This window comes from Pristis pectinata, chromosome 23 (genome assembly GCF_009764475.1).
Source record: "Pristis pectinata isolate sPriPec2 chromosome 23, sPriPec2.1.pri, whole genome shotgun sequence".
Taxonomy (NCBI): Eukaryota; Metazoa; Chordata; class Chondrichthyes; order Rhinopristiformes; family Pristidae; genus Pristis; species Pristis pectinata.
Window position 1 is genome coordinate 31,481,657 of NC_067427.1, and position 25,804 is coordinate 31,507,460.

Consider the following 25,804-nt stretch of genomic DNA (forward strand, 5'->3'; position numbering starts at 1 on the left):
AGACAACATCCTGATAAACCTCTTCTGCACTGGCTCCAAAGCCTCCATGTCCTTCCTGTAACGCGGCGACCAGAACAGCACACAATACTCCAAATGTGGCCTAACCAAAGTTTTATACAGCCGCAACATAACTTGCCAACTTTATACTCAATGCCCTGACCAATGAGGACAAGCCCTCTTTACCAGCCTATCACCTTCCAGGAAACATGTCTGAAGTAAGCCAACATTTTTTGAACTTCATCCCACAGTTTTGGTGAGGTCTTGAGCATGAGTGAGACTTTTAGTAGTTTTTGGTAATGGGTCAAAATGGATTGAGAAACTTATTGAAGAGTGCCGTCATACTAGGAGCTGAAAAGAAGGTACTAGTATTTATTAGGGGCAACACACACAAAATGCTGGAGGAACTCAGCAGGTCAGGCAGCATCTATGGAGGGAAATGAACAGTCGATGTTACAGTCTTTACAACAGATCCAACCAGTTCCCCTCCACCGCCACACTCCTGCATCTGGCAGAACTGGTACTCACCCTCAACAACTTCTCTTTTGGCTCCTCCCACTTTCTCCAAACCAGAGGTGTAGCCATGGGCACTCACATGGGCCCCAGCTATGCCGGCCTTTTCATTGGCTGCATGGAACAGTCCATGTTCCAAGCCTACCCCAGTAATGCTCCCCAACTCTTTCTCCGCTACATTGACGTCTGCATTGGGGCTGCTTCCTGCACCCGTGCTGAGCTCATCAATTTCATCGACTTTGCCTCCAACTTCCACCCTGCGCTCAAATTCACTTGGTCCATCTCCGACACCTCTCTCTCCCCCTTCTTGATCCCTCTGCCTCCATCTCCGGAGAGAGATTATCTACCAACGTCTTTTACAAACCCACCGACTCATACAGTTACTTTGACTACACCTCTTCCCACCCTGTTACTTGCAAAGACGCTATTCCCTTCCCTCAGTGCCACCACCACATCTGTTTTCATGATGAGGCTTTCCACTCCAGCACACCTGAGGTGTCTTTTTTCAGTAAACGGGGTTTACCCTCCACTATTATCAATACAGCCCTCACCCACATCTCCTCTATTTCCCACACATCTGCCCTCAACCCATCTCCCCCCGACATGACAGGGTTCCCCTTGTTCTAACCTACCACCCCACAAACCTTCACATCCAACATAGTATTCTCTGCAACATCCGCCACCTCCAACGGGACCCCACCACCAGGCACATCTTCCCCTCCCCGCTTTCTGCAGAGATCGTTCTCTCCATGACTCCCTTGTCCACTCGTCCCTCCCCACCGATCACCCTCCTGGCACTTATCCCTGCAACCATGCTAAGTGTTACACCTGCCTCTACACCTCCTCCCTCACCACCATTCAGGGCCCCAAACAATCCTTCCAGGTGAGGCAGCGCTTCACCTGTGAATCTGTCGGTGTCATTTATTGCATCCGCTGCTCCCGGTGCAGCCTCCTCTACATCAGTGAGACCCGAAGCGGTACCCCAATCTGCTCCATCCACTGCAACAGCCAGGACCTCCCAGTGGCCAGCCACTTTAATTCCACTTCCCATTCCCACACTGACGTGTCTTCCGTGGCCTCCTCTACTGCCACATTGAAGCCAGACACAGGAGGAGAAACACCTTATATTCCGTCTTGATAGTCTCTAACCTGACGGCATCAACATTGATTTCTCTAACTTCTGGTAACCCCTCCCCTCTGTTTTCCCTCATTCCTGTAGCCCCTTCACCCCTTTCCTTTCCCCTCAGGATCTGCCCATCTCCATCCCTTTATTCCATGGTCTGCTATCCTCTCCTATCAGATTCCTCCTTCAGCACTTTCCCTCTTCCACCTATCACCTCCCAGCTTCTCACATCACTCCCTTTTACCACCCCTGCCCCCCCCACCCCCCACCTACCTATCATTCCCCCCTTCACCTGGACTCACCTACCAGCTGGTGCTCCTCCCCCTACCCTTTTATTCTGGTTTCTGCCCTCTTCCTTTCTAGCCCTAATGAAGGGTCTCAGCCCACAACGTTGACTGTTCATTTCCCTCCATAGATGCTGCCTGACCTGCCGAGTTCCTCTAATATTTTTTGTGTGTTGCTCCAGATTTGCTGCATCTGCAGTCTTTCCTGTCTCCGACTAGTATTTATTAATTATGGCACATAGATGTTATATTTTAGCCTTTGTATTACCAATGTCAGGAAATCATCATTAAATTGTACCATAGAAAATAGGTTTGACCAGGACTCGGCCACAACACTGGCTATTGTAGAAAATTTAAAAACTATGGTGTATGATGTACATTGGTAAATCTTATGGTCTATCAGGCAGCAATGATTACTGCCCTCTGATTTATTTCTAAGTTATAGAATCATTCAGCATGGACACAGGCCATTAAGCCAGCTATGCCTGTACTGACCACTGAGTACCCATCTATGCTAATCCCATTTACTAGCACTTGGTCCATAGCCTTTGACGTTTTGGCAATTCAAGTGCTTGTCTAGATACTTAAACGCTTCAAGGGTCTGTCTCCACCACCCACTCCAACAGTGTGTTATGGATTCCAACCACACTCTGGGTGAAAAAAGTTCTTCCTCATCCTCCTCCACTCCAAGGAAAACAAACCGAGCATTTCCAGTCTGTTGCCATAATTGAAAAGCTCCATCTGAGACAACATCCTGATGAGTTTCCTCTGTACCCTTACCAGTGCAATTTCATCTTTCGTATAGTGTGTCTACCAGACTGTACACAGTTCTGCACTTGTGGCCTAACCCATGACTTATAAAGTTGTACCATAATCTCCCGGTTTATATTCTGTGCCCTGGCTAATGAGGACAGGTATACTGAATGCCTTCATCACCCTATTTAACTGTACTGCCATCTTCAGGGATCTTTGGATTTGTACTCCATTCCTCAATATTCCCTAGGATTCTACCATTCATTTGTTCTACCCTTACACGTATCAGGATTAAGCTCCATCTACCATTACTTTGCCCATTTTACCAATTGATCGAAATCATCCTACTGCCTTTAACTAACCTTCTCACTGTCAATAACACCAATTTTTGAGTCATCTGCAAACTTACTAATCATAGCTCCTACATTGATATCAAAATCATTAATGTATATGATGAACTGTAGGGGTCCCAGCACTGATCCCTGTGATACTGGGTCACAGGCCTCCAATCACAAAAAACATCCACTATCACCCTCTGCCTCCTATTATCAAGCCAATTTTGGATACAATTTGCCAACTTGCCTTAGATCCCATGGGTTCTAAACTCTTGAACTAGTCTCCTTCATTGGACCTCAAAAGTCCCAGGTTCATGTTGACCACATCAATACATTTGGGTTACCTCTCCAAAAAATTCCAATTGGTGAGACAGAATCTCCCCCTAACAAAGTCACGCTGTCTTTCCAAATATAGATTAATTCTGTCCCTCAGAATTTACTCCAATAATTGTCTGACTGCTGACATTAGACTCAGACCTGTAATGACCTGGCATATCCCTGCTGTCCTTCTTGGACAAAGGAATGTTTGCTATCTTCCAGTCATCTGGCACCTCACCTGTGGCCAACAATGAGTCCAAAATCTCTGTCAGGGCCCCAGCAACCTCCTTCCTTGCCTCCCATAGCATCATTAAGACCCTAGGGATTAATCTACCTTTAAGTCCATTAAGACATCGAAGACTTCCTTTCTAATTACATTCTAGAATTTCACTGCCATCCCCCACCCCCAAATTCTCCAACTACAACATCCTTCTTTGTCAATAGGGAAGTAATCATTTACGGCTTTACCTTTGCCTCATCTCTGTGCACAAGTTGCCATTTTGGTCCCACAAAGGGCCCTACTCCTTTGGTTGTCCCCTTGTCCTCGACACACCCATAAAACGCTTTCTCGTCCACCAGCAATATTTTGTACCTGCTTCTTACCCTCCAGGTTTCTTTTAAATACTTCCTAACTTTCTATATTCTTGAGCCTCCCTTCATTTTCAGTTTTCTGTACCTGCCACGGGCCACTTCTTTATCCAGCCCTTAATATCTCCTGGAATCCAGGATTCCTTGGACTTGCTGTACTCGCCCTTCACTCTTATGGGAACACATTACCCTGAACCCTCATCATTTTGCCTTTTAATGACTCACCTTGGATGTAGACCTTCCTGTGAGTAGCTGCTCCCAGTCCATTTTTGCCAGGCCCCATCTCATGATATCCATGGAATCGCAGCACCATCTGGCACAGAAACAGGCTGTTTCAGCACACCTCACCCATGCCAGCCATGATGTCTGTCCACACTGCTCTCTATGCCTTTCCTATCCAAGTACTGTCCAATTGCCTTTTAAATGTTGTAGTTCTATCTGCCTCCTCCAGCTCTCTGGCAGCTTGGTCCATATATTCACCACTCTGTGTGGAAAAACTTACCCTCAGATCTCCTTTAAATTTCTTCCCTCTTGCCATAAACCTGGGTCCTCTCTCTAGTACTAAATTCCCATGTCCTGGGGAAAAAAAGAGACTATCATTTCTATGTTCCTCATGATTTTATAAACCTATGCAAGGCCACCCCTAAGCCTACATTTCAGTAAGAATACTCTCAGCCTATCCAATCCCTCCTTAAAACTACAGCTCTCCAACCAAGCAACATCCTGGTCAATCTCTTCTGCATTCTCAATTGCTACCACATCCTTCCTGCAGTATGGTGAGAACTGTACACAATACTCCAAATGCAGTCTAACCAACATTTTGTACAGCTGCAACATGTCCAATCTTAATGCCCCAGCCTATGAGGACAAGCATATCAAATGCCTTCAACACTATCTACCTGTGTCACCACTTTCAGGGAGCTATGGACTTGCACAAATGTCTCTGAACATCAATGCTCCCAAGGTCCCTGCCTTACTTCACTTGTCTGGATGTAATTCCATCTGCCACTGCTCTGCCTAACTTTCTAACTGGTCTCTTAGATAACCTTTGTCATCTACAACCCCAATTTTCATGTAATTTGCAAACTTGATCAGATTACCATATACCAACGAAACAAAGGTCCCAGTACCAATCCCTGTGGTAAACCACTTGTTTCCCAGTCAGAAAAACACCCATCCAACCACTACCCTCTGCTTCTCATCACCAAACCAATTTTGGATCCAGCTTGCCAATGTCTCAGATCCCTGGCCTTCCCCAGTTCAGGACCTTAATTCCCAACCATCCATGCCATCTACACTAATCCCATTTGCCCAGATTAGGGCCATATCTTAATGCCTTGCCTATTTGTGTTTCTCTTAAACAGTAATTGGATCAGATTCCACCACTACTTCTGGCAGTATGTCCCAGATATCAACCACTAAAATCTTTCCCCTCAAATCCCCTTTAAAACTCCTCACCTTAAACCTATGGAGTGGGAGCAGTTTAGAATTCAGCAGAGTAAAAGTTGAATTCTGAGGAAGGTTAAGTATGAGTAAACTTTCAGGGAACATAAAAGCTGACAAAAGCTTCTATGAATGTGAAGACTAATTGTAGGTCCACAGCAGATAGAAATGAAATTATAATTTGGAATACATCAGAATTAGGTTTATTATCACTGACATGTTGTGAAATTTGTTTTGCAGCAGTACAGTGCAAGACAAAGACAAAAATTATTAAGTTACAAAAATAAATAGTGCAAAAGAAGAATGAGGTAGTTCATGGGTTCATTGACCATTCATAAATCTGATGGAGGGGAAGAAGCTGTTCCAGAAATGTTGAGTGTGGGTCTTCTGGCTCCTGTACCACCTCCTCAATGGTGGTAAGGTGAAGAGGGCATGTCCCAGGTGGTGAGGGTTGTTAATGATGGATGCCACCTCCTTGAGGCATCACCCCTTGATGTTATTGATGGCAGGGAAGGTTGTGTCTGTGTTAGAGCTGGCAGTCTACAACCCTCTTTCGATCCTGCACATTGCCTGGTATGGAGGCTCCAGTGATGCAGTCAGACAGAATGCTCTCCACCGTACATCTGTAGAAATTTGCAAGAGTCTTTGGTGACGTATTAAATCTCCTCAAACTCCTAATGAAGTAGAGCTGCTAGCATCAATGTGTTGGGCCCAAGGTAGATCCAAGGTTGACATCCAGGAACCTGAAGCTGCTGACCCCTCTGAAGATTGGTGTGATCTCCTGACTTCCCCTTCCTGAAGTAAACAATTCCTTGGTCTTGCTGACGTTGAGTGCAAGGTTGTTGTGACACTACTCAACCAGCCAATCTCCCTCACTCCTGTACACCTCATCGCTAAGATTCTACCAAGTGGCATCTTGGCAAATTTATAGATTGTGTACAGTGTCATTGGCAAATTCATTAAATAGGAGTTAATGAATTGAAGTATATTCACCATTATTTAGGGAAATGTAACAGCCATGTAACAAGGCTATATTTCACAAATGATGGGCTATATGACTAGATGCAAGTCTGATATCCAGCAACAACCTTTCCACTCTACTTATGGGAAGTCCACTTTCTAGCTGATTTACTAAAACAATTATCAGATTATAGCATCATATTGCAGAATTCCTTCAGTATTGAACCCCTTAGATTACATTTTCTCTTGGCAAAAGTGTGCAAGGCTCTGGACAGAATCTTTCCCATCTGCACTGCTAAAATGGAGCTCATTGTGCTGAACAAGACCTTGCTCAAATTTGACATTCAAACTTTCATATGAAAATGAGGCTACAAAGTAGCAGGTATCAGTCAGCATAATCACAAACTTCATTTTTAAATAACCTGTTATGATGACTTAACTCTATACAAAAGAGCAAGGGCAAAGTGTGACAGTAAAACAAGAGGAGCTCCTTTCAGATGTGCACACATTTCCTAACTGCATGTCCAGGTGGGTAATGTTATTCAGCTCAGCTTGATAATCAACAGCTAAAGCTTTGACAAGGGTGCTAAGTGAAGCTCAGCAAGTGATAGGTAGGTCAGGCATAGACATTTCCACAATGCCTGGGATTCCAAGTACACAGCGTCCTGCCCAACTATCTTATGTGCATGTGGTGTGGATTTTCAGCAGGGGAAAATTACAGGCCTATGGCTGGGGGGGGGGGGGGGGGGGGGGGGGGAGGGAGGGAGAAGGGTCAGAGCACAGCCACAAAATAAACTCAACTCTTTAGCCCACCAGGTTGCTTTCTTGGCAAGCTTGGAGTTTGGACCTTCCTAGCATAATTAGATTGCAGTTTTCTTCAGGTTGTGCTCAAAGAATATGGAAACCTGCCATTGCAAGTGATTGGAGTTGAATCATGCCTTGCTGTAGCAATTGAACTGGAATGCTGTAACAGCTTTTCCAATGTTGAAGGAAATATTTCAACTCCAGAGCAAACAAAACATACTCTGGAGAAAGCAGCAATCAATTGGTATGATAGACAAATGTACTCTACCAATGAACCATAAATAATCAAGTCACAGAAAATTTGCTATGCTTAAAATTATCCTGGAGTACAAAATCCTCATGCATACTACTTCAGCAAAACAGACCACATGAATTAACAGTCATTTCAAGTTGGTGTGCTACTTTAATGATCAAACATGATTCAAGACATGAACACTCTCCATACAAAGGTTTTAGAACATTAGTGTTCAGCCAAAATTTGGATTGTGACATTTAAATGAAATGGCCAACAAAATGAAGATTTTGCATTCTGTCTGGAGCACTGGTGGCCTTATCCTAAGACCACCACCTTTGCAGAAAAAGCCTGCTTTACAGTAGTAAAGCTGCTGCTTTTTGTCAATTCCAAACTTCAGAATTCAAATAAGCCAAAGGACATGGTCACAGCCAGAATTGGATTTGCTAAGCACAAATTTATAATTGTGAATGTAGAGAAGTGGGTAAAGCATGGGTGATTTCCCATTTAATTTATTGGATGACTTGTGGAAAATCCACTCCGACAAAAAGCAGCAACTCCCACTAAATAGACAGCAGCAAAGGGTTCAGATTAATGGAAATTTTCCACATCAGTGGCACCGATTCAAAAATATCAACATACATCTTACAACTTTTCACTTCCACAATGATCAACCTCTGCCCCAAATAACCATGCCTTAGAAAATACTACCCTCAAAAAAAATTGAATAAAAATGAATACTTATAGACTGTAAAAATGTTTAAGATGAAAGGCAGTAATTCTTCTGAAGACAAGCCAGTGTCTCCATACTTAAAGATACCCATTTGTGCACAACCAAGGTTTGTTGGTTGGCGATCAACCTTTATCCTAGTGGCAGAAGCAGATACCACAACAAAAACTCCTTCATTCTGCACCAAACTCCCATCCTACTAAAATATTATCTGCTCAGTGATATGGTAGGCCTGAAAGCAATGCCCTTACTTGGGGAACACTTTAGGATTCCTTCTGAGCAAAAAATTTAACAATTTCTGTTGGAAAAGGAGAATTCATCATTACATGTATACATGATTCCATCATACAAGTCAATGCCCATATAATCAAGAGGTTAAAACTGAAATTTTATACAGCATTCAAGAAAGAAATGCAGAACAGAGGAATGGTGTAAAAGTATAAGAAAAACAGGACATACAGATCAGTGACATGGACAAATTCTTAGCTCTGACCACAATACAGTTTATGCAACCTCTTCATCCTCCTCAAATTCACCCTCTTCCTCAGCTGTGGCATCCTGATATTGCTGGTACTCAGATACCAGGTCATTCATGTTGCTCTCAGCCTCAGTGAACTCCATCTCATCCATGCCCTCACCAGTGTACCAATGCAAGAAAGCTTTTCTTCGGAACATGGCAGTAAACTGCTCGGAGATCCGTTTAAACAGCTCCTGAATGGCTGTACTGTTGCCAATGAAGGTGGCAGACATCTTGAGGCCTCGAGGTGGGATGTCACAGACAGCAGTTTTGACATTATTGGGGATCCACTCCACAAAATAGCTGCTGTTTTTATTCTGTACATTCAACATCTGTTCATCCACCTCTTTCATGGACATACGGCCACGGAAAATGGCAGCAACGGTCAGATAGCGGCCGTGCCGAGGGTCACAGGCAGCCATCATGTTTTTGGCATCAAACATCTGTTGGGTGAGCTCAGGTACTGTGAGGGCACGGTAATGCTGGCTACCACGGCTGGTCAGAGGAGCAAAGCCAGGGATGAAGAAGTGCAGACGAGGGAAGGGGACCATGTTCACTGCTAGTTTACGGAGGTCGGCATTGAGCTGACCAGGGAAACGCAGACAGGTTGTTACACCACTCATGGTGGCTGACACAAGGTGGTTCAGGTCACCATAAGTGGGAGTGGTAAGTTTGAGGGTTCGAAAACAAATGTCATACAAAGCCTCGTTATCAATACAAAAGGTCTCATCAGTGTTCTCAACAAGCTGATGGACAGATAGAGTTGCATTATAAGGCTCTACAACAGTGTCTGATACTTTTGGTGAAGGCACAACACTAAAGGTGTTCATGATTCTGTCTGGGTATTCCTCACGGATTTTGCTAATAAGGAGTGTGCCCATGCCAGATCCTGTACCACCACCCAGTGAGTGAGTGAGTTGGAATCCCTGGAGGCAATCACATCCTTCTGCTTCCTTCCTCACCACATCCAGAACAGAGTCGACCAGTTCAGCTCCTTCAGTGTAGTGACCTTTAGCCCAGTTGTTGCCAGCACCACTTTGCCCTAGAATAAAGTTTTTAAACTTAGTATATCCATCGTGCAAGCAGTTTTAACATTAAACTAATGAATTGAATAGACAAGCAAATTTTGATTGGCTTATTTCATTTTTATCAGTAGATATTCCCATTCAGCCTTAGTGTGGAACTGATCCTACAGTGATCTAAGCAGGCTTTTATAAGTTAAAAAACAACAAAACAGCTAAAGCCTGTCACAATGTAGATGGTCTTGGATGTCAAGTTTCCAAGAATGAACACGTGTCAGTTTTTCTGCATGACTTACCTAGAGCGTGACAAGTTTGGTTGACTGACCAGCTTGAGCAGGTTAGGATAATGTATGAATCCCTTCAAAGTACTGAACCACAGGTATATTAGAAAACCTTAGTGCAGCACAATAAAAACTTCCATATTGCAGCAAGTGGCAACAGGAATGGGATGGTAGAAAAGGCAATCAGTGATAATACAGAATTCCATTGCTGGAGAGTAGACAAGTGCCATACGTACTATATGAAATAAGTTTATTGACGTATGGGGATCTAATAGGTGCATGGGGAAGAAACTACAGCCAAATCAAGATTTCTGGTCATTAATGAGAAGACAATAAAGCCTCTACACAACTATAGGCAAAGTGGAGTGAATATCCATGGTTTCAAAGAGGGAAATTCAAGGATGATTCCCTCAAATGTTCTTCCACAACCAAGCCTACCTTCTATGTATTAAATGATTTAGTACTGGTTTATGCAAATAAATACAATGTTATCTACCATCAAGGGACCACAACATGAATGTGACAATTACTGATTTTCTGCAGTGCCACCTTTAGGTAGCCAATTCTTAGTGATATATCCTCAAAAGTATTTGTATTAGCAAAAGATTCTGAATAAAGTTTGAACACTAGGGGCTGTCACTGCTCAAAGTACAATCAGATTTTCCAACCAAGTACAAAGTCTTCCATTATTGCCTTTTGCCAAGTGCTGTTAAGCTTCTCTAGAAACTGAAGCAATTTACTCACCCATCCAGTGATGTACATTGTTCAAAAGATGAAAATGTCTCCCACCCCACCACTTTCTAGGCTGAAAGTGGCTCAGCACAAGTTACTGACCAGTCTCAGCTATTTACACAAGCTTCACTTACCAAACACAAAGTTATCTGGCCTGAAGATCTGACCAAAGGGTCCAGAGCGAACAGAGTCCATTGTACCAGGCTCCAGGTCCACAAGGATAGCACGAGGTACATATTTTCCACCTGTCAGTAGAGCAAAAAGTGTTAGCCTGTTATGAAAAAAACAACAATACAAGCAACATGTACAAGACTGAGTCATACCTGATGCCTCATTGTAATAGACATTAATCCTCTCCAGCTGCAGGTCAGTATCTCCATGGTAGGTACCAGTGGGATCAATGCCATGTTCATCACTGATAACTTCCCAAAACTAAAGAAGATATTCATGTTAGACATGCCAAACAAAATGTATACCAGTTTAATACAATCTCAATTAAACCACAATTCTTAAAGTTTCTAGTTCTGCCTGAAATCACTCAAGTTACTTCCAGTTTACTGCAGAACCTCCAGTATGTTTCCACATACTATACTTGCTGAGGGACATGAGGTCACTTCAGCCAGAGTCCATGTCAACTCACAGCAATTCAATTCCTAATTTTCCCTGTAACCCATTCCCCCCCCACACCTCCATTCTACCCCTCATCTACATTTCAAGGACAATTTACAATAGCTAATTAACCTACCAATGCACATTTAGGATGTGAGAAGAAACCAGACTACCTAGGGAAAAACCCATAGTCCCAAGGAGAATGTGTCAACTCCATAAAAACAGCAGCCAACGTCAGGTCACTAGAGCTGAGGCAGCAGTTCTACTAGCTGCACTGTGCTCTCTAATTGATTGTCTCATTATCCTGTGCAGCACATTTCTCAGCACTAGCGATAAAAACACATCAACATTCAACTGAAGTCAACTCTGAACTTACAAATACTTAACAGCAAGAAAATTATTCATGCCCTCTAACAAGTACACCCATTGCTAGAAAAATGGCAACAAGTTCACCCACCAAGAAAATAAGCTACAATAACCAGGCCAAAGTGACCAGTTACTACACTTTGTAAAGAATTATTGACTTCATTGATACAATCCTAGAAAAGCCCATTTTTAAAAAGGTCATTTCCAAATTAGCAGCGTTCAGTTTCGTGCAGCTTCCAGCCCAAACCCAGACTGTTCAATTTTATACAAGGACAGGTTGAATGAGATCAGAAATCCTCAGGAACTCTTAAGAGGATTAAAAAAAAGGCCATTCCTCATTGTCCAAAAAAAGTCATGAATGCAAGGTAAGAGCACAGCTGGGTTTGGCTGCAACCCCCTATGATCACATACCATCACTGACCAAACCTCAGCAGCAATTAAAAAATCTAACATGGAGAAAACTAAACAAAAATTGCAAGGAGGAAATATTATCCTAAGGGTTGATAGGTTAATTGGCCCCTGCAAGTTGTTCCTAGTCTATAGGCAAGTGGCAGAATTTGGTTGAGTGGACAGTAATGTGGGTAGAAAGTGTGTGCTTGGTGAGCAGATGGGCCTGTTTCTGACCTCCATGTTCTATGATTCTCCCTGAAGGGCATACAAACACTAGACATGTTTCAGCATTTACACCTTAACATTGTTGTACACCACTTAGTGACAGCAACTAAATCCCTTCAAGCTCCATTCACTTGCTCCTTTACACAAGCTGTGAAGAATAGGATGACTAGAGTGAGGGTAGAACCAAATCAGGGATAAAGAGGAAACATGTGCCTGGAGTCAGAAGAAGTAGGGGAGGTCCTAATGAATACTTTGCTTCAGTATTCACCAGTGAGAGACCTTGATGTTTTTGGGGATGGCGTACAACAGGCTGATGCACTAGGGCATGTCAATGTGAGGAAAGATGATGTGCTGGAACTTTTGAAAAACATTAGGATAGCTAAGTCAATGGGGCCAGACAGGATATATCCAAGGTTATTATGGGAAATGAGGGAAGAGATTGTTGCACATTTGGCAATGATCTTTGTGTCCTCACTGGCCACAGGAGTATGCCAAATGACTGGAGGGTGGCAAATGTTGTTCCTTTGTTCAAGAAAGGGAATAGGGATAACCCTGGGAATTACAGACCAGTGAGTCTTACTTCAGTGGTGGGCCAATTACTGAAGATTCTTAATCAGGATTTATGCTCATTTGGAGAGGCATAGACTGATTAGGGACAGTCAGCATGGCTTTGAGGGGCAGGTCTGGCCTCAGGAGCCTGATTGAATTCTTTGAGGATTGAGAAAGCACATTGACGAAGGTAGAGCAGTGCATGTGGTGTACATGGATTTTAGTAAGGCATTTGATAAGGTTCCTCATGGAAGGCTCATTCAGAAAGTCAGGAGACATGAGATCCAGGGAAACTTGGCTGTGTGGATTCAGAACTGACTCACCCATAGAAGACAGAGGCTGATTATAGATGGAGCATATTCTGCCTGAAGGTCAGTGACAAATGGCAGGGATCTGTTCTGGGACCCCTGCTCTTTGTGGTTTTTCAATAAATGAATTGGATGACGAAGTGCAAGGGTGGGTTAGTAAGTTTGAAGATGACAAAGGTTGGTGGTGGTGTGGATTGTGTAGAAGGTTGCTGTAGGTTACAACATGACAGTGACAGGATGCAGAGCTGGGCTGAAGTGGCAGATGGAGTTCAACCCAAGTATATCACTTCACACTTTTCTGGGAAGATCGAATCTGAAGGCAGAATACAAAGTTAATTGCAGGACTAGCAGCAACATGGAGGAACAGAGGGATCTTGAGAGATCTATGGATGTGGACCCCAAGGTTGCCACACAGGTTGATAGGGTTGTTAAGGCAGCATATGGTGTGTTGGTCTTCATTAGTTGGGGTATTGCATTCAGGAGTCAGTTCAAGGTAATGTTGCAACTCTTATAAAACTCTGGTTAGACCACACTTGAGAGTATTGTGTTCCGTTCTGGTCACCTGATTTATAAGGATGTGGAAGCTTTAGAGAGAGCATAGAGCATACCAGGATGTTGCCTGGATTGGAGAGCATGTCTTATGAGGATAGGTTGAGCAAGCTAGGGCTTTTCTCTTTGGAGAGGAGGATGAGTACAAGAGGCATAGATTGAGTGGACAGTCATAGAGACCTTTTCCCAGGATGAAAATGACTAACACAAGGGGGCATGATTTTTAAAGTGATTGAAGGGGGATGTTAGTGGGAAGTTTTGTTTTTAAAAACAGTGTTGGGTGCATGGAACGCACTGCCGGCAGAGGTGGAGGCAGGTACATTAGGGACATTCAAGAGGCACATGAATGATAGAAAAATGGAGGGCTATGTCAGAGGGAAGGGTTAGATAGATCTTGGAGGAACATTGTGGGCTGAAGGGCCTGCACCATGCTGTAATGTTCTATGTTCATTGGCTCCTGGTTCTCTCCATCCACCAGCACCTCCCACACCATCCCCCTCCCAACTTTCACATTCACCCACTCTTCATTCATTTCACCAATCTGCAAAACAATTGTTTCCAAAAACTGCAGATGCTAGAAACTGGAATAAAAACAAAATGCTGGAAACATTCAGGCAGCATCTGTGGAAAGCAAAGTGGTGGCAACCTTCATTACAACTAAGAAAACAAGATTGCTTGAATTATATAGAAGATCATGGAGGGAAAATGGAACAAAGGAGATCCTCTGACAGGGCAAAGCCAAAGCTGCCATGGGAATAAATTGCAGAAGCCACCAATTCATTGGGTTATGAAGAGCAGTTAAGGTGAAAAAGGAACCAAAGCCATAATGAGGGCAGAGAAACTAGGAACACAAGTGTGAAAAGTTTCATTTATTTAGGGGATGTGGGCTCCATGTGCTGAGCCAGCTGTTGAGCCCGTCCCCAATTGCCCTCGAGAAAGGTGGTGATGAGCTGCCTTCCTGAACCACTGCAGTCTGAGGTGTGGATATACCCACACTGCTGTTAGGGAGGGAGTTGCAGGATTTTGACCCAGTGACAGTGAAGAAACAGCAATATATTTCCAAGCCAGGATGGTGTGTGGCTTGGACGGCAACTTCCAGGTGGTGGTGTTCCCCTGCTTTTGTCCTGCTAGCTCAGAGGTTATGGGTTTGGAAGGTACTGCCCAAGGAGTCGCGATGAATTATTGTAGCACAGCAGCATCTACTTCTTATCCATTTGGTCTCACCCTATCACAGAAACAAAGCTAACATGCAAATGCAGCAAGCAATTAGAAAGGAAAAAGTATACAGAATGTACTGAGACAAATGTATTGATTAAACTGCATTAAATCATCTCCAACCTACAGCCAGATCTTTATTACAAGGATTTGAGTACAGCAGTTAAGAAATCTACTGCAATTATATATAGCCTTAGTGAACTTGCACCTGGAGTATTGGGTAGTTTTGACTATCTTATCTAATAAAGGACATAAAGGTGCAGCAATGATTCGAGGAATGGTAGTTGCTGTACAGAGAGATTAAGTAGACTTGGCCTGTATTTTCCAGAATTTAGAACAAGCTAATTGAAGCTTAGTTATTACATACCCCACAAGCTGGGCAGAGGGCACTTCTCTTGGTTGAAGAATCAAATCAGGATGGGGTAGGTCCAGTTTCAGAATAAGGGGCACCCATTTATCACAGACAAATTCTCTTTTGAGGCCCTACTTTGGAATTTTCCCTAGAGGTAGACAATTTAAGAACTTCTGGACTTTAAGGGAAACAAGGGATACAGGGAGGGTGAGCTAAAATGTGAAGCACACAAAACTGCAGCCTAACCGTATAGATCTATCAAAGCCTTCCTGTCCCTGCAGTCTACTAGAGCAAGCTGCGAGAAAGAAACTTGTGCAAAGCCGCAAGTACGAGGGCAACATGGGAGCAACTGTTTTAATTGACGTGCAAGGGATTGAGAGAATTATTTCCTCTCTGCAGTTTCAACAGCTGCAACATCAAGTTGGGCAAGGTCAAGGGTGGGTAGTGAAGGGCAACGTTTACTGGGATGCTTTGATGTCCCAAGACCAAATATAGCAATGTGAAGTGGGCAAATGCAACTTGTCATTAGTAAAGTGTCATTAACAAAATCTGCTTTGAGATACATTTGAATAATTTTCACAATGTAAATGTATTAGAAAAATAGTGTTTTCCCAGTGAAACACATCGCATCAACATGCTCATATTAAATTCTATTTGCTATTCAGACATAACTAAGCTTCACACTGAACATCTGGGAAGCCTGAACATTATACCAGCTAGAATCCAAACCTGCAGATTCTACAGGCATTTGGATGGTTCTTGTAACTGGGATGGTCTCACTCATCATTTGCCAATGTTCCCAGGCATAACATTCAAGATTGAAGCTTCAGTCATGCTTTGCATGATATGAAATAGTAGCACTATTCTTCCAGTACTCATGTTAAATTTGCATTGTACTACAATACCCCTTTCATCAATTACTGCTGTCTACATTTCCAATGGCCTCCCAATTTGTGTTGTATTTGCAAGGTTCTAAATAGTATTTGAATCTAACTAATGGATGCAAATTAGGAAAAAGTCAACCTCTTTCTGGCTCAATTTAGATGCATCCCCAATTGCATAGTGCACAACTTTGCCAAAACTAATGGCCTTTAAGACCTACCCAAATTTTTCTAGGCTTACCTTCACTGCAATCAGCCAGGTCTGGTAGAGGACATTGCAAACTGCTTTACAAACTACAAACTCATTTCAACCAGCTCCCTTCACTTCCTCACAACTGCCCCCCATGCCAACATAGCCACCCCACCCAAAATAGTCATGTGTCCAAGGACTGTGGAGGAAAACCACATTGAACAAACCACAATTGATCTATATCATCTATCAAAGGAAAAAAAAGTGTTCAAATGTCTTGTCAAAATGTTAAGAGTGATCAGGGCAGATTATGTATCCAAAAAACCAACAGGAAAGAATTAAAGTGGATACTTTTCCTTTCTCTCCTCTCGCCTACCAAATTAGTGCAAAAATAAGATTATACATGATAGTGACTCAGTCAATGCTAGACACAACAGCTGTTTGAGAACTCATTCTTAGTCACAGAGGATATCTGCATTCCACATTGCTCCACTCATTACACAAGGTAAGCTCATACAAAGTGGATTTCCGACAAAAGAAGCAGATGACTGCAATTACTACAGTTCTTCAATTAATGGTGACTTGAAGTTTGTGAAAGGATTTTTCAAACTGAATTAGAGATTAAAGTTCAGAATGTTCCAATTATTTAAACCATATCACACACCATGGGGAACAAAATGTTCCTTCCATTAAACTTCAACCCCTTCAATTCAGACTGTCTGCCCTATTGGTAATTTGCCACTGGAACAAACTCAGGTTACTGTTCTTGGGACTGGATGCAACTTGAAAGCCCTTTCACAAAAAATTAGCACAGGTGAATTTTTCCTCATCCCCTCTCCTGTACAATTTAAAATATAAACCAAGAACAGAGACAAGTGTAAAGAAAAACTCCCCATAACAAGAATACACAGAGGAAGTCATAAAGAGAACGCAGCTGTCTTTATTTTGCTGCCACAAAGGTAGCCAACTCATTCTGAATTTTATCAATTAGAACCAGTACCAAAACCAAAGTTTCACATCAAAGTCACTGAACATCAACTGACTTGTTCTTGGGGTTAACATTTAGGTTTTATCTGCCATTTCCAGATCTAAAATCAGACCACCCAACTATCCAAAATGAAAACCATTATCTAAGAAGATATGACAAAACCCATTTCAGCCTCTGTATATCCATAACAGGAGAAAGAATGCTTAGATAGTAGACTTAAACTCAATCCTACACTGGCAGGGATTAATAACTCAACTATGGCACTCAGAAAATAGAAATGTTGCCCACAAACCCCAGGACCACCCCCCCCCACCCAAAATGGAAGGGACACAGCATTCACTCATACTGACACTGTCAAAAAGAGAATGTTCATTTTCACTGAAAGAAAAGATAAATTTCTAATTCCAAAAACAAAATGCTGGTGATATTCAGCACCCAAGGCAGCACCAGTGAAAAGAACACACATTTCAAACTGAAGACCCTTTGTCAGATTTGGCAAAGAAGATGGGAGATGAACAGAGGACAAAGATGGGGTAAGGCTAGGGTTGCCATGAGGATAAGCTGTACAAGTCCTCCAGTGAAATGAGTTAATGAAGCAGTTAGAAGGTGATAATACAGGGAAAAATATGATTGTTACAAATAGGACATGCCCATGAGATCAGGATATGCTAATGGCAAGGCAAAGCCCCAAATACCACCTTAACATGCTTTTTTCTTTCCCTTCCTCCATCCATTCCAACTGCCCGCCACCCACACACTCCTCCCACTGGGGCCCCTCCCCCTACTGTTCCTATCTGCCCTCCCCACTTCCCTTGTTTGATTCCATGCTCCATCTTCCTTTCCCATCAGATTCCATTATCTGCAACACTTAGTTGCCTCAACCTATCACCTCCCAGCCTGTCATGTTTTCCACTCTTCCATCTGTCTATCACCCCTCCTCACTTGGATCCACCCATCACTTGCCAGCCCTTGCTTCACCCCTCCCCCTTTACACCTTCAGTCCAGAGGAGTGGTGTCAACCTAAAATGAGGACTGACCATCTCCCTCCACAGATGCTGCCTGACCCAGAGTTCCTCCAGCATCTTGTTTATTGCTCCAGATTCCAGCATCTGCAGTTTCATTAATGTGCCATTAGCTTGCTTCTAATTACTTGCTTTACCTGCATGCAGCTATGTGTTCTATATACTGGGACCACCAGATCCTTTTGTACCACATTCTCACTCAGTTAAAATACTTCATGCCTCCTTCCAAAGTGGATAACCTCACATTTACCCACATTATATGCCATCTGCCAACTTTTGCCCACTCACTTAACCTTTATCCCTTTAAAGGTTCTGTATCCTGCTCAATTTGCTAACTCACCAATTTTCATTAGAAAATTTGGCTGCAGTACAGTCCCTTCATCCATGTCATCAATATAAATTAAAAGTTGAAGCCTCAGTACTGATCCCCAACACCTAATTAGATCATCAATCTGAAAACAACCCAACTACCACACTTTTTGGTTAACCATTCCCTTATCCATGCCAATATAATCCTGAATGCTATGGTCTCTTCTCTTGTGGAATAACCCCTATGCAGCATATCAAATGCCTTCCAAAAATCCAAATGACACTACATCTGTTTTTCCATTATCCCATTTATTATGGCACTTGAACTCTGATAAATCTGTCCATACCATGTGATAATGCTATATTGACTCTTCATTGCCTTTTGATTTTCTAAATGCCCTGCTCTTCCTTTTTATCATTTCTCCAATGGAAGGTATAGGCTAACTGTCCTACGTAGCTTCCTGCTTTCTTGAATAATGGCACCACGTTTGTGATTCCCCCCAATCACCTGGGCTCTCGCCAGATTCCAGGCAGCTTTAGTGGATTACAAGCAATTCATTAGCCATCCCTTCAGCAATTTCCTGAAGATCTTAGTGTGCAGGCCAACAGAACCAGATGATCAGACGCAGACTGCTGGAGCTGTAAGGCAGCTCTGCTTAGCTGCACCACTGTACTGCTTATTTCTTCATTTCCCATTTATTCTCCAATTTTTAGATGACATTTTAGTCACTCTTCCTTTCCACGTGTAGAAGCCCTTCCTGTTTTATATTACATACTACGTTACTCCACTACTCTATTTTTTTAAAAAACTGGATTCTGAAAAGATTACCCATCCTCCGACCTTCCACTGATCTTCGTAATACCTTACGCTTTTTCTTTCAATCTGCTGCAATCCCGCCTGAGACGTGAGGCAACCTCCTCCATTAATTGCCTGCTGCTGCCGATCTACCATCTTACCTTTTATTTTCAGTCGACTCCAGCCGACAGTCCGCGCAACAATGCGAATATCTTTATTTAAATTTAGCACACGACCTTCATCAGATGAGATACCCAAGAACCCTGAAGTCATGAGTATAACAGATAAGCCTCTGAAGGGGAAGTCCCTGGTGCAGTCACCATGCCCTTATAGAAACACCCATCTTTATTCAGATTTAGGAGCCAACGTCTTAACATTAATTCTCAGTGAGCCCTTCCATTGATTGATATCCCGGATTACTCTAGTTTAAAGCTGCTGAAGAGCCCCAGCTCCCACGCAGGCGGCCGACTGCACAGCCGAGCTGGGCCGGGCCCCTGCAGAGGCTCGGCCCACCCATCTCCGCCCATACGCAGTGTGTTCAGGGAGTGGCGCTGCGGGCTCCCACGCCCAACTAGGCCCAACACCGGCTCTCTCCTCCCCCACCACCACCACCACCACCACCGCACCCGACCCCACCCCCGCCAGAGGAGGCAGCAAGTCCCCCCCCCCCCCCCAGGGTACGGGGAAGGGAGCGGCCCACACCCTCCCCGCACCGGGCGGGGAGGGAATTCCACGTCACTCTCAGCCGCTGCGCATCCCCCGCCCGGCAGACCCGAGGGGCTGTCCGCCCGCGGGCACGGCACACACCTTGGCCCCGATCTGGTTACCACACTGGCCGGCTTGAATATGCACGATCTCCCTCATACTGCCGACTCCAAGCCCAGCTGCTCCTCCACGACAAAAGAAATGATGCTCAACTGCGCTGCCGCTAGCTGCGTCGCGCTTAATATACAGCACCCGCCTCCCCCGCCAGCCACCGCTGCTTCTGATTGCTCGGGTGGGCTGTCCGTCAAGCCCGCCGCCGCCCCAACCCCGCGCAGTTTGCACACGGCACGCGCAGCCAGCCGCCAGTTCTCACTCGTTCGCCTCCCATTGGCTGCGGGCCGCCGGGTCCACAACCTATCAGCGCGGCGAACGGCCCGCATTCCACCTTTGGAGGGAGCGACCGTTGCAGCAGCGCGCGTGCACGCGCGGGGCGGCTGCTGCTGGTGGGGTGTGCACGCGCGGGGCGGCTGCTGGGAGTTGAGCGCGTGCACGCGCGGGCGCGGCTGCTGGGGGGGGGGCTGGGTGCGTGCACGCGCGGGGCGGCAACGGGGGGGGGGCTGGGCGCGGGCACGCGCGGGGCGGCTGCCGTGGGGCTGGGCGCGGGCACGCGCGGGGCGGCGGCTGGGGCTGGGCGCGGGCAGGCGGAGTCGCACCGCCTCCGTGTTTTGTCAGGACACGGTATATATAATTTCTTTATACCTCCTCTTCTTATTCAGTGAGAGAAAGAGAGAAGGGATTTGGGTTTTGTCTTTGTTGGGTCACACGCAAGCAGAATGCGTTCGGCTGACTCAGCCTTTCCCGCCCACTTTTCCTGCTGTAAGCGCTTCGGTAATGGAGGGAGGCGGTCGATGTGGAGGGGGAAGCAACGGCTTGTTCCGAGCGTCTGTACGGGTCTGAAGCGATTGAAGTTCCTGGAAGCAATCTGCATCGTTGACAAATGCAGGCTGGAGAGGTTGGGTGAGCTGGCCAGCGCCGCAGCCTCGCCCCCCGGGTCGAGAGCTAAGCACTGATGGTAAATTACTTGGCCGTTATATGTCAACCTCGGAGACAGGAAACAGCCAGAGCTTCACCCAGACTAAACTTGCGCCCAGACCTATTTACAAATGAGCGGTAGAAACTGAAGCACAGGCAAAGTACTACATTCTTAATTGGGCAATTCACAACTGAGATGATTGTTTAAAACTCTTGTTCTTCCAGCTCCCATTGATAAATTTATTTTTAAAAAGCCGTATAAATGCCGTCACACATTAAACAACATCAACATTTTATACTGCTGAATATGTTTAAGGTTCACCAAAGAAGCAGGCATTAAAGGTGTGGCGAAAAGAGAAAGAATTGGAGAGATTCAAAGAGTTATAGGATTTAAGTATTCCCAGTAATGGTAGAAAATGGGGAACAGCATAATAGATGCAGAGGAAGAATGTGGAAATGTTGGTAATTTGTAAGATTGGATGAGGTTACAGTGAGCGTGGCAGTGCAGGCTGATGACATGGTTATAAAAGCACACGGGATGCTGTCATTCATTAGTCGAGGCATTGAATACAAAAGCAGAGAGGTTACGCTCCTAATTTATAAAACATTGGTCAGACCCTAGCTGTAGTACTGTGTGCAGTTCTGGTCACCACCCTTATATGAAGGATGGAGAAGATGTAGAGGAGATTCACCAGGATGTTGCCTGGGATGAAGTGTTTCTGTTATGAGGAGAGGCTGGGTCTGTTTTCCCTGGAGCAGAGGACGTTAAGACAAGACATGATTAAGGTGTATAAAATTAAAAGGGGGCATAGACTGAAGGAAATGTTTCCCTTTATTGAAGGTAGATAAAACTAGTGGTTATAGATTTAGGGTAAGTGGTAAGAGATTTAGAGGGGATCTGAGGGGGGATCTTTCTCATCCAGAGAGCAATGAGTACCTAGAATGCATTGCCAAAGACTGGTGGAAACGGAGTCACCAACAGAATTTAAGGAATGTCTTGACAAGTACTTGAATTGCCTAGGCATTGAAGACTACAGGCCGAGTGCTGTAATGATATTATTACAGATGGTTGGCATGGACGTGGTGGGCTGAATGGCCTGTTCCAATGCTGCATGAATCTAGGGAAAATGAGAATTTTTTTACGCGGTTAGTTGTTATAATCTGGATTGTAATATCTATAGGTTTGGTGAAATGAGATGGCAATAAATTTCAAAACAAATTGGACATAAAAGAAACTGCAGGTGTGAAGGGAGAGAGCAAAGAAATAGTAGTGATTGGATAGTAATCAACAATCCTGTCCATTTTATGCTGTTAACATTGGCTTTTGACAGTTTTCAGGATTTTTGATCTGTTTCTCAGAAGCCACAAGAGAATGAGTTATATTCAAAATTTGTTCATTTCAAACTAGGAAAACTACACAAATTTAAAAGAAATAGGGTGACAGCCACTGGTTCAGAAGAGATGGGAGAGACGGGCAATATATTAATGAGCAATCCAACACGTTCATACAGAAGGACAGTAATTTTTAACCGTCACTCCATCCCCCAAAAAGGCAGGCAATTGTTAGATGTTAAAATATTAGGATTGATCATTGTTTTTAATTCCTTTCAAATCCAAATCAGGCCATTGAAAAGTCTCTCACAGAGCCTAGCTGACATTCATCAGCAGCATCCCAACATAAGCAGTTGTTAGTCAGGAAGCCAGTGCTGTCATGTCTTTCCACAGTTCTCCTGATCTGAGTGTTTCCAGAATTTTCTGTTTAATTTTAGATTTCCAGCATTTTTTTTTCATTTTTAGTGTTGTCACCTGCCTGCCCCAGATCCAAGGCAGACACATGTGAGGATCTCTGCTGGTCAGGAGGAGCAGGAACACTCCCCTGGGCCTCAACAGCTAAACCATTAGATTTCCCAGCCCCAATCACAGAATGGTGACAGCACAAAATGGGGGCATTTGGCCCATTAAATCTCTTCCAACTCTAAATGAGTACTTCGCATTGGTATTCACCAAGGAGACGGATAGTGAGTTCCGGGAGAGGAATTCTGATATTCTAGGTCATGTTGATATCAAGAAGGAGGTGTTGAGTCTCTTGAAGAACATTAAGGTTGATAGATCCCATTAGGCCCTGGGGACTTATCCCAAGTTATTGAGGGAGGCAAGAGAGGAGATTGCTCGGGCTTTGACAGAGACCTTTGTATCCTCTTTAGCCACAAGCAATGTTTCAGATGCCTGGAGAATAGCCAGTGTTCCTTTAAGAAGGGCAATAGGGAGAACCCAGCAAATAATAGGCATGTGAGCCTTGCATCAGTGGCAGGGAAGTTACTGGAGAAGTTTCTTAGGGACGGGATTTGCTCACATCTGGAAAAGCATAGACATTATGGATAGTCAGCATGGTTTTGTGCGGGGACAGTCATGCTTTACAAATTTGATTGCGTTTTTTGGGGAGGTGTTGAAAATGATTGAGGGTAGGGCAGTGGATGTTGTATACATGGACTTCAGTAAAGCATTTGACAAGGTCCCTCATGGTAGGCTGATTCAGAAGATTAAAGCACATGGGATCCATGGAGACTTGGTAGGTTGGATTCAAAATTGACTTAGCCATGGATGACAGAGGGTAGTGGTGGAGGGGCATTTCTCTGACTGGAGGTCTGTGACCAGTGGTGCTCTGCAAGAATCAGTGCTGGGTGTGATTTGGACAAAAATGAAGGTGGGCTGATTACTAAGTTTGCAGACAACATGAAATTGGAGTTGGGGATAGTGAGGAAGACCGTCAAAGGATACAGGAGGATACAGATCAGTTGGAAATATGGGTTAGAAATGGCAGATGGAGTTTAATCCAGACAAGTGTGAGGTGATGCACTTTGGGAGGTCAAATGTAAGAGGAAAGTATACAGTAAATGGCAGGGCCCTTGGGAGCATTGATATACAGAGGGATCTTGGGGTGCAGATCCATAATTCTCATAACATGACAACACAAGTGGAAAGAGTGATAATGAAAGCATGCAGCATCCTTGCCTTCATTGGCCAGAGCCCTGAGTATAAGAGTTGGGAAGTTATGGAGAAGGCCTTCAATGATTTAAAGCAGACTTCTCTCATACAATGTCAAGTATCCCATCAGCCCCAGTATAGTCAAAGGACACCATTTATTCTTCCACGTGAAATTATATACAACTTCGATTAGGCCACATTGGGAGTATTGTGTGCAGTTCTGGTTAATGCATTTTATAGGAAGGATGTGGAGGCTTTGGAGAGGGCGCAAAAGAGGTTCACTGGGATGTTGCCTGGATAAGAGAGTACTAGCTCTAAGGATAAATGGGACAAACTTTGATTGTTTTGTCTGGAGCATTGGAGGCTGAGGGGTGACCAGATAGAATATATAAAATTATGAGATGCATAGATAGGGTGGATAGTCTTTTTTCCCCCAGAGTGGAGATGTCAAATACTAGAGGGCATAGATTTAAGGTGAGAGGAAAAAAGTTTAAAGGAGATTTGGGAGGCAAGTTTTTTTTTAAAGAGTGGTAGGTTCCTGGAGAACACTGCTAGGAGAGGTGGTGGAAGCAGATATATAGCAATGTTTAAGAGGCACATGAACAGGCAGGGAATGGAGGAATATAAAGCATGTGCTGGCAGATGGGATTAGTTTAAATTGGCATCATGGTCAGCACAGACATCATGGACCAAAGGGCCTGTCCCTGTGTTGTCTGTCCTATGTATGTAAGAGAAATCCCAATATTCTCCCTCCCTTGTCCTCTTCCTATAGCCCTGCAAATTCCTCCATTTCAGATACTTGTCCAATACTACAATTGAATCTGTATCCACAAAACCCCATGACAGTGCCACCTCATCACTTTTGATTCTTTTGCCAATCACCTTTGTTCTATACGATAGAATCATAGAAAAGCACAGTACAAAAATGGACCCTTTCAACCCACAGATAGCCAACCGTGATGCCTATCTTCGCTAATCACATTTGCCTATGTTAGGCCCATGTCCCTCTGCTTTTCCTAACCCAGGACCTGTCCGAACACCTTTTAAACATTGTAATTGTATCTACCTCCACTACCTTTTCTGGCAGCTTGTCCCAGATACTCCATTACCTCTGTGTGGGGAAGAAACATGCCCCTTAGAACTTGTTTAAATTTATCCCCTCTCACTTTAAACCTGTGCCCTCTAGTTCTGGACTCCCTTGCCTGGGGAAAAAGATTATCTATTTCTATCTGTGCTCTTCATAATTTTATAAATCTGTATAAAATCACACCTCGGCCTCTTACGTTCGAGTGAGAATAAACCCAGCCTATCCAATCTCTCCTTATAACTACAGCCCCCCATTCCAGGCAACATCCTGGTGAATCTCTTCTGCACTCTCTCTGTTGTTACCACATCTTTCCTGTAGTGTGGTGACCAGAACTATATGCAATACTTCAAGAGCAGTCTGACCAATATTTTGTACAGCTGCAACATGACGTCCCAACTCTTGTATTCAGTGTCTCAGACTATGAAGGCAAGCATACCAAATGTCTTTTTCACTACCCTATTGACCTGTGTCACTGCTTTCAAGGATCTATGGATTTGCACCCCAAGGTCTCTCTGTACATCATCACTCCTGAGGTCTCTGCCATTTATTCTATTTGCCATACTAGAATGTGATCTCCCAAAATGCAAAATCACACTTACGTGGATTAAATTCCA

The 25,804-nt window shown here is 44.0% G+C and overlaps 1 protein-coding gene across 2 annotated transcripts; it reads right to left on the reverse strand.

Annotated features, from left to right (window-relative positions):
* Positions 1-7,501: 7,501 nt before the first annotated feature.
* On the reverse strand, positions 7,502-20,410 carry LOC127581959 (tubulin beta chain-like). Of its 2 annotated transcripts, XM_052036756.1 has the most exons (4): positions 20,189-20,410; positions 10,956-11,064; positions 10,767-10,877; positions 7,502-9,639 (listed from the first exon to the last, which is right to left on the reverse strand). In XM_052036756.1, exons 1-4 carry the CDS (start codon positions 20,243-20,245, stop codon positions 8,585-8,587), a joined length of 1,332 nt encoding a protein of 443 aa, XP_051892716.1. In that variant the 5' UTR covers positions 20,246-20,410; the 3' UTR covers positions 7,502-8,584. The 2 variants fall into 2 exon arrangements, with proteins under 2 accessions (XP_051892716.1, XP_051892714.1); XM_052036754.1 differs by having other exon boundaries at positions 10,767-11,064; positions 20,189-20,352.
* Positions 20,411-25,804: the final 5,394 nt, after the last annotated feature.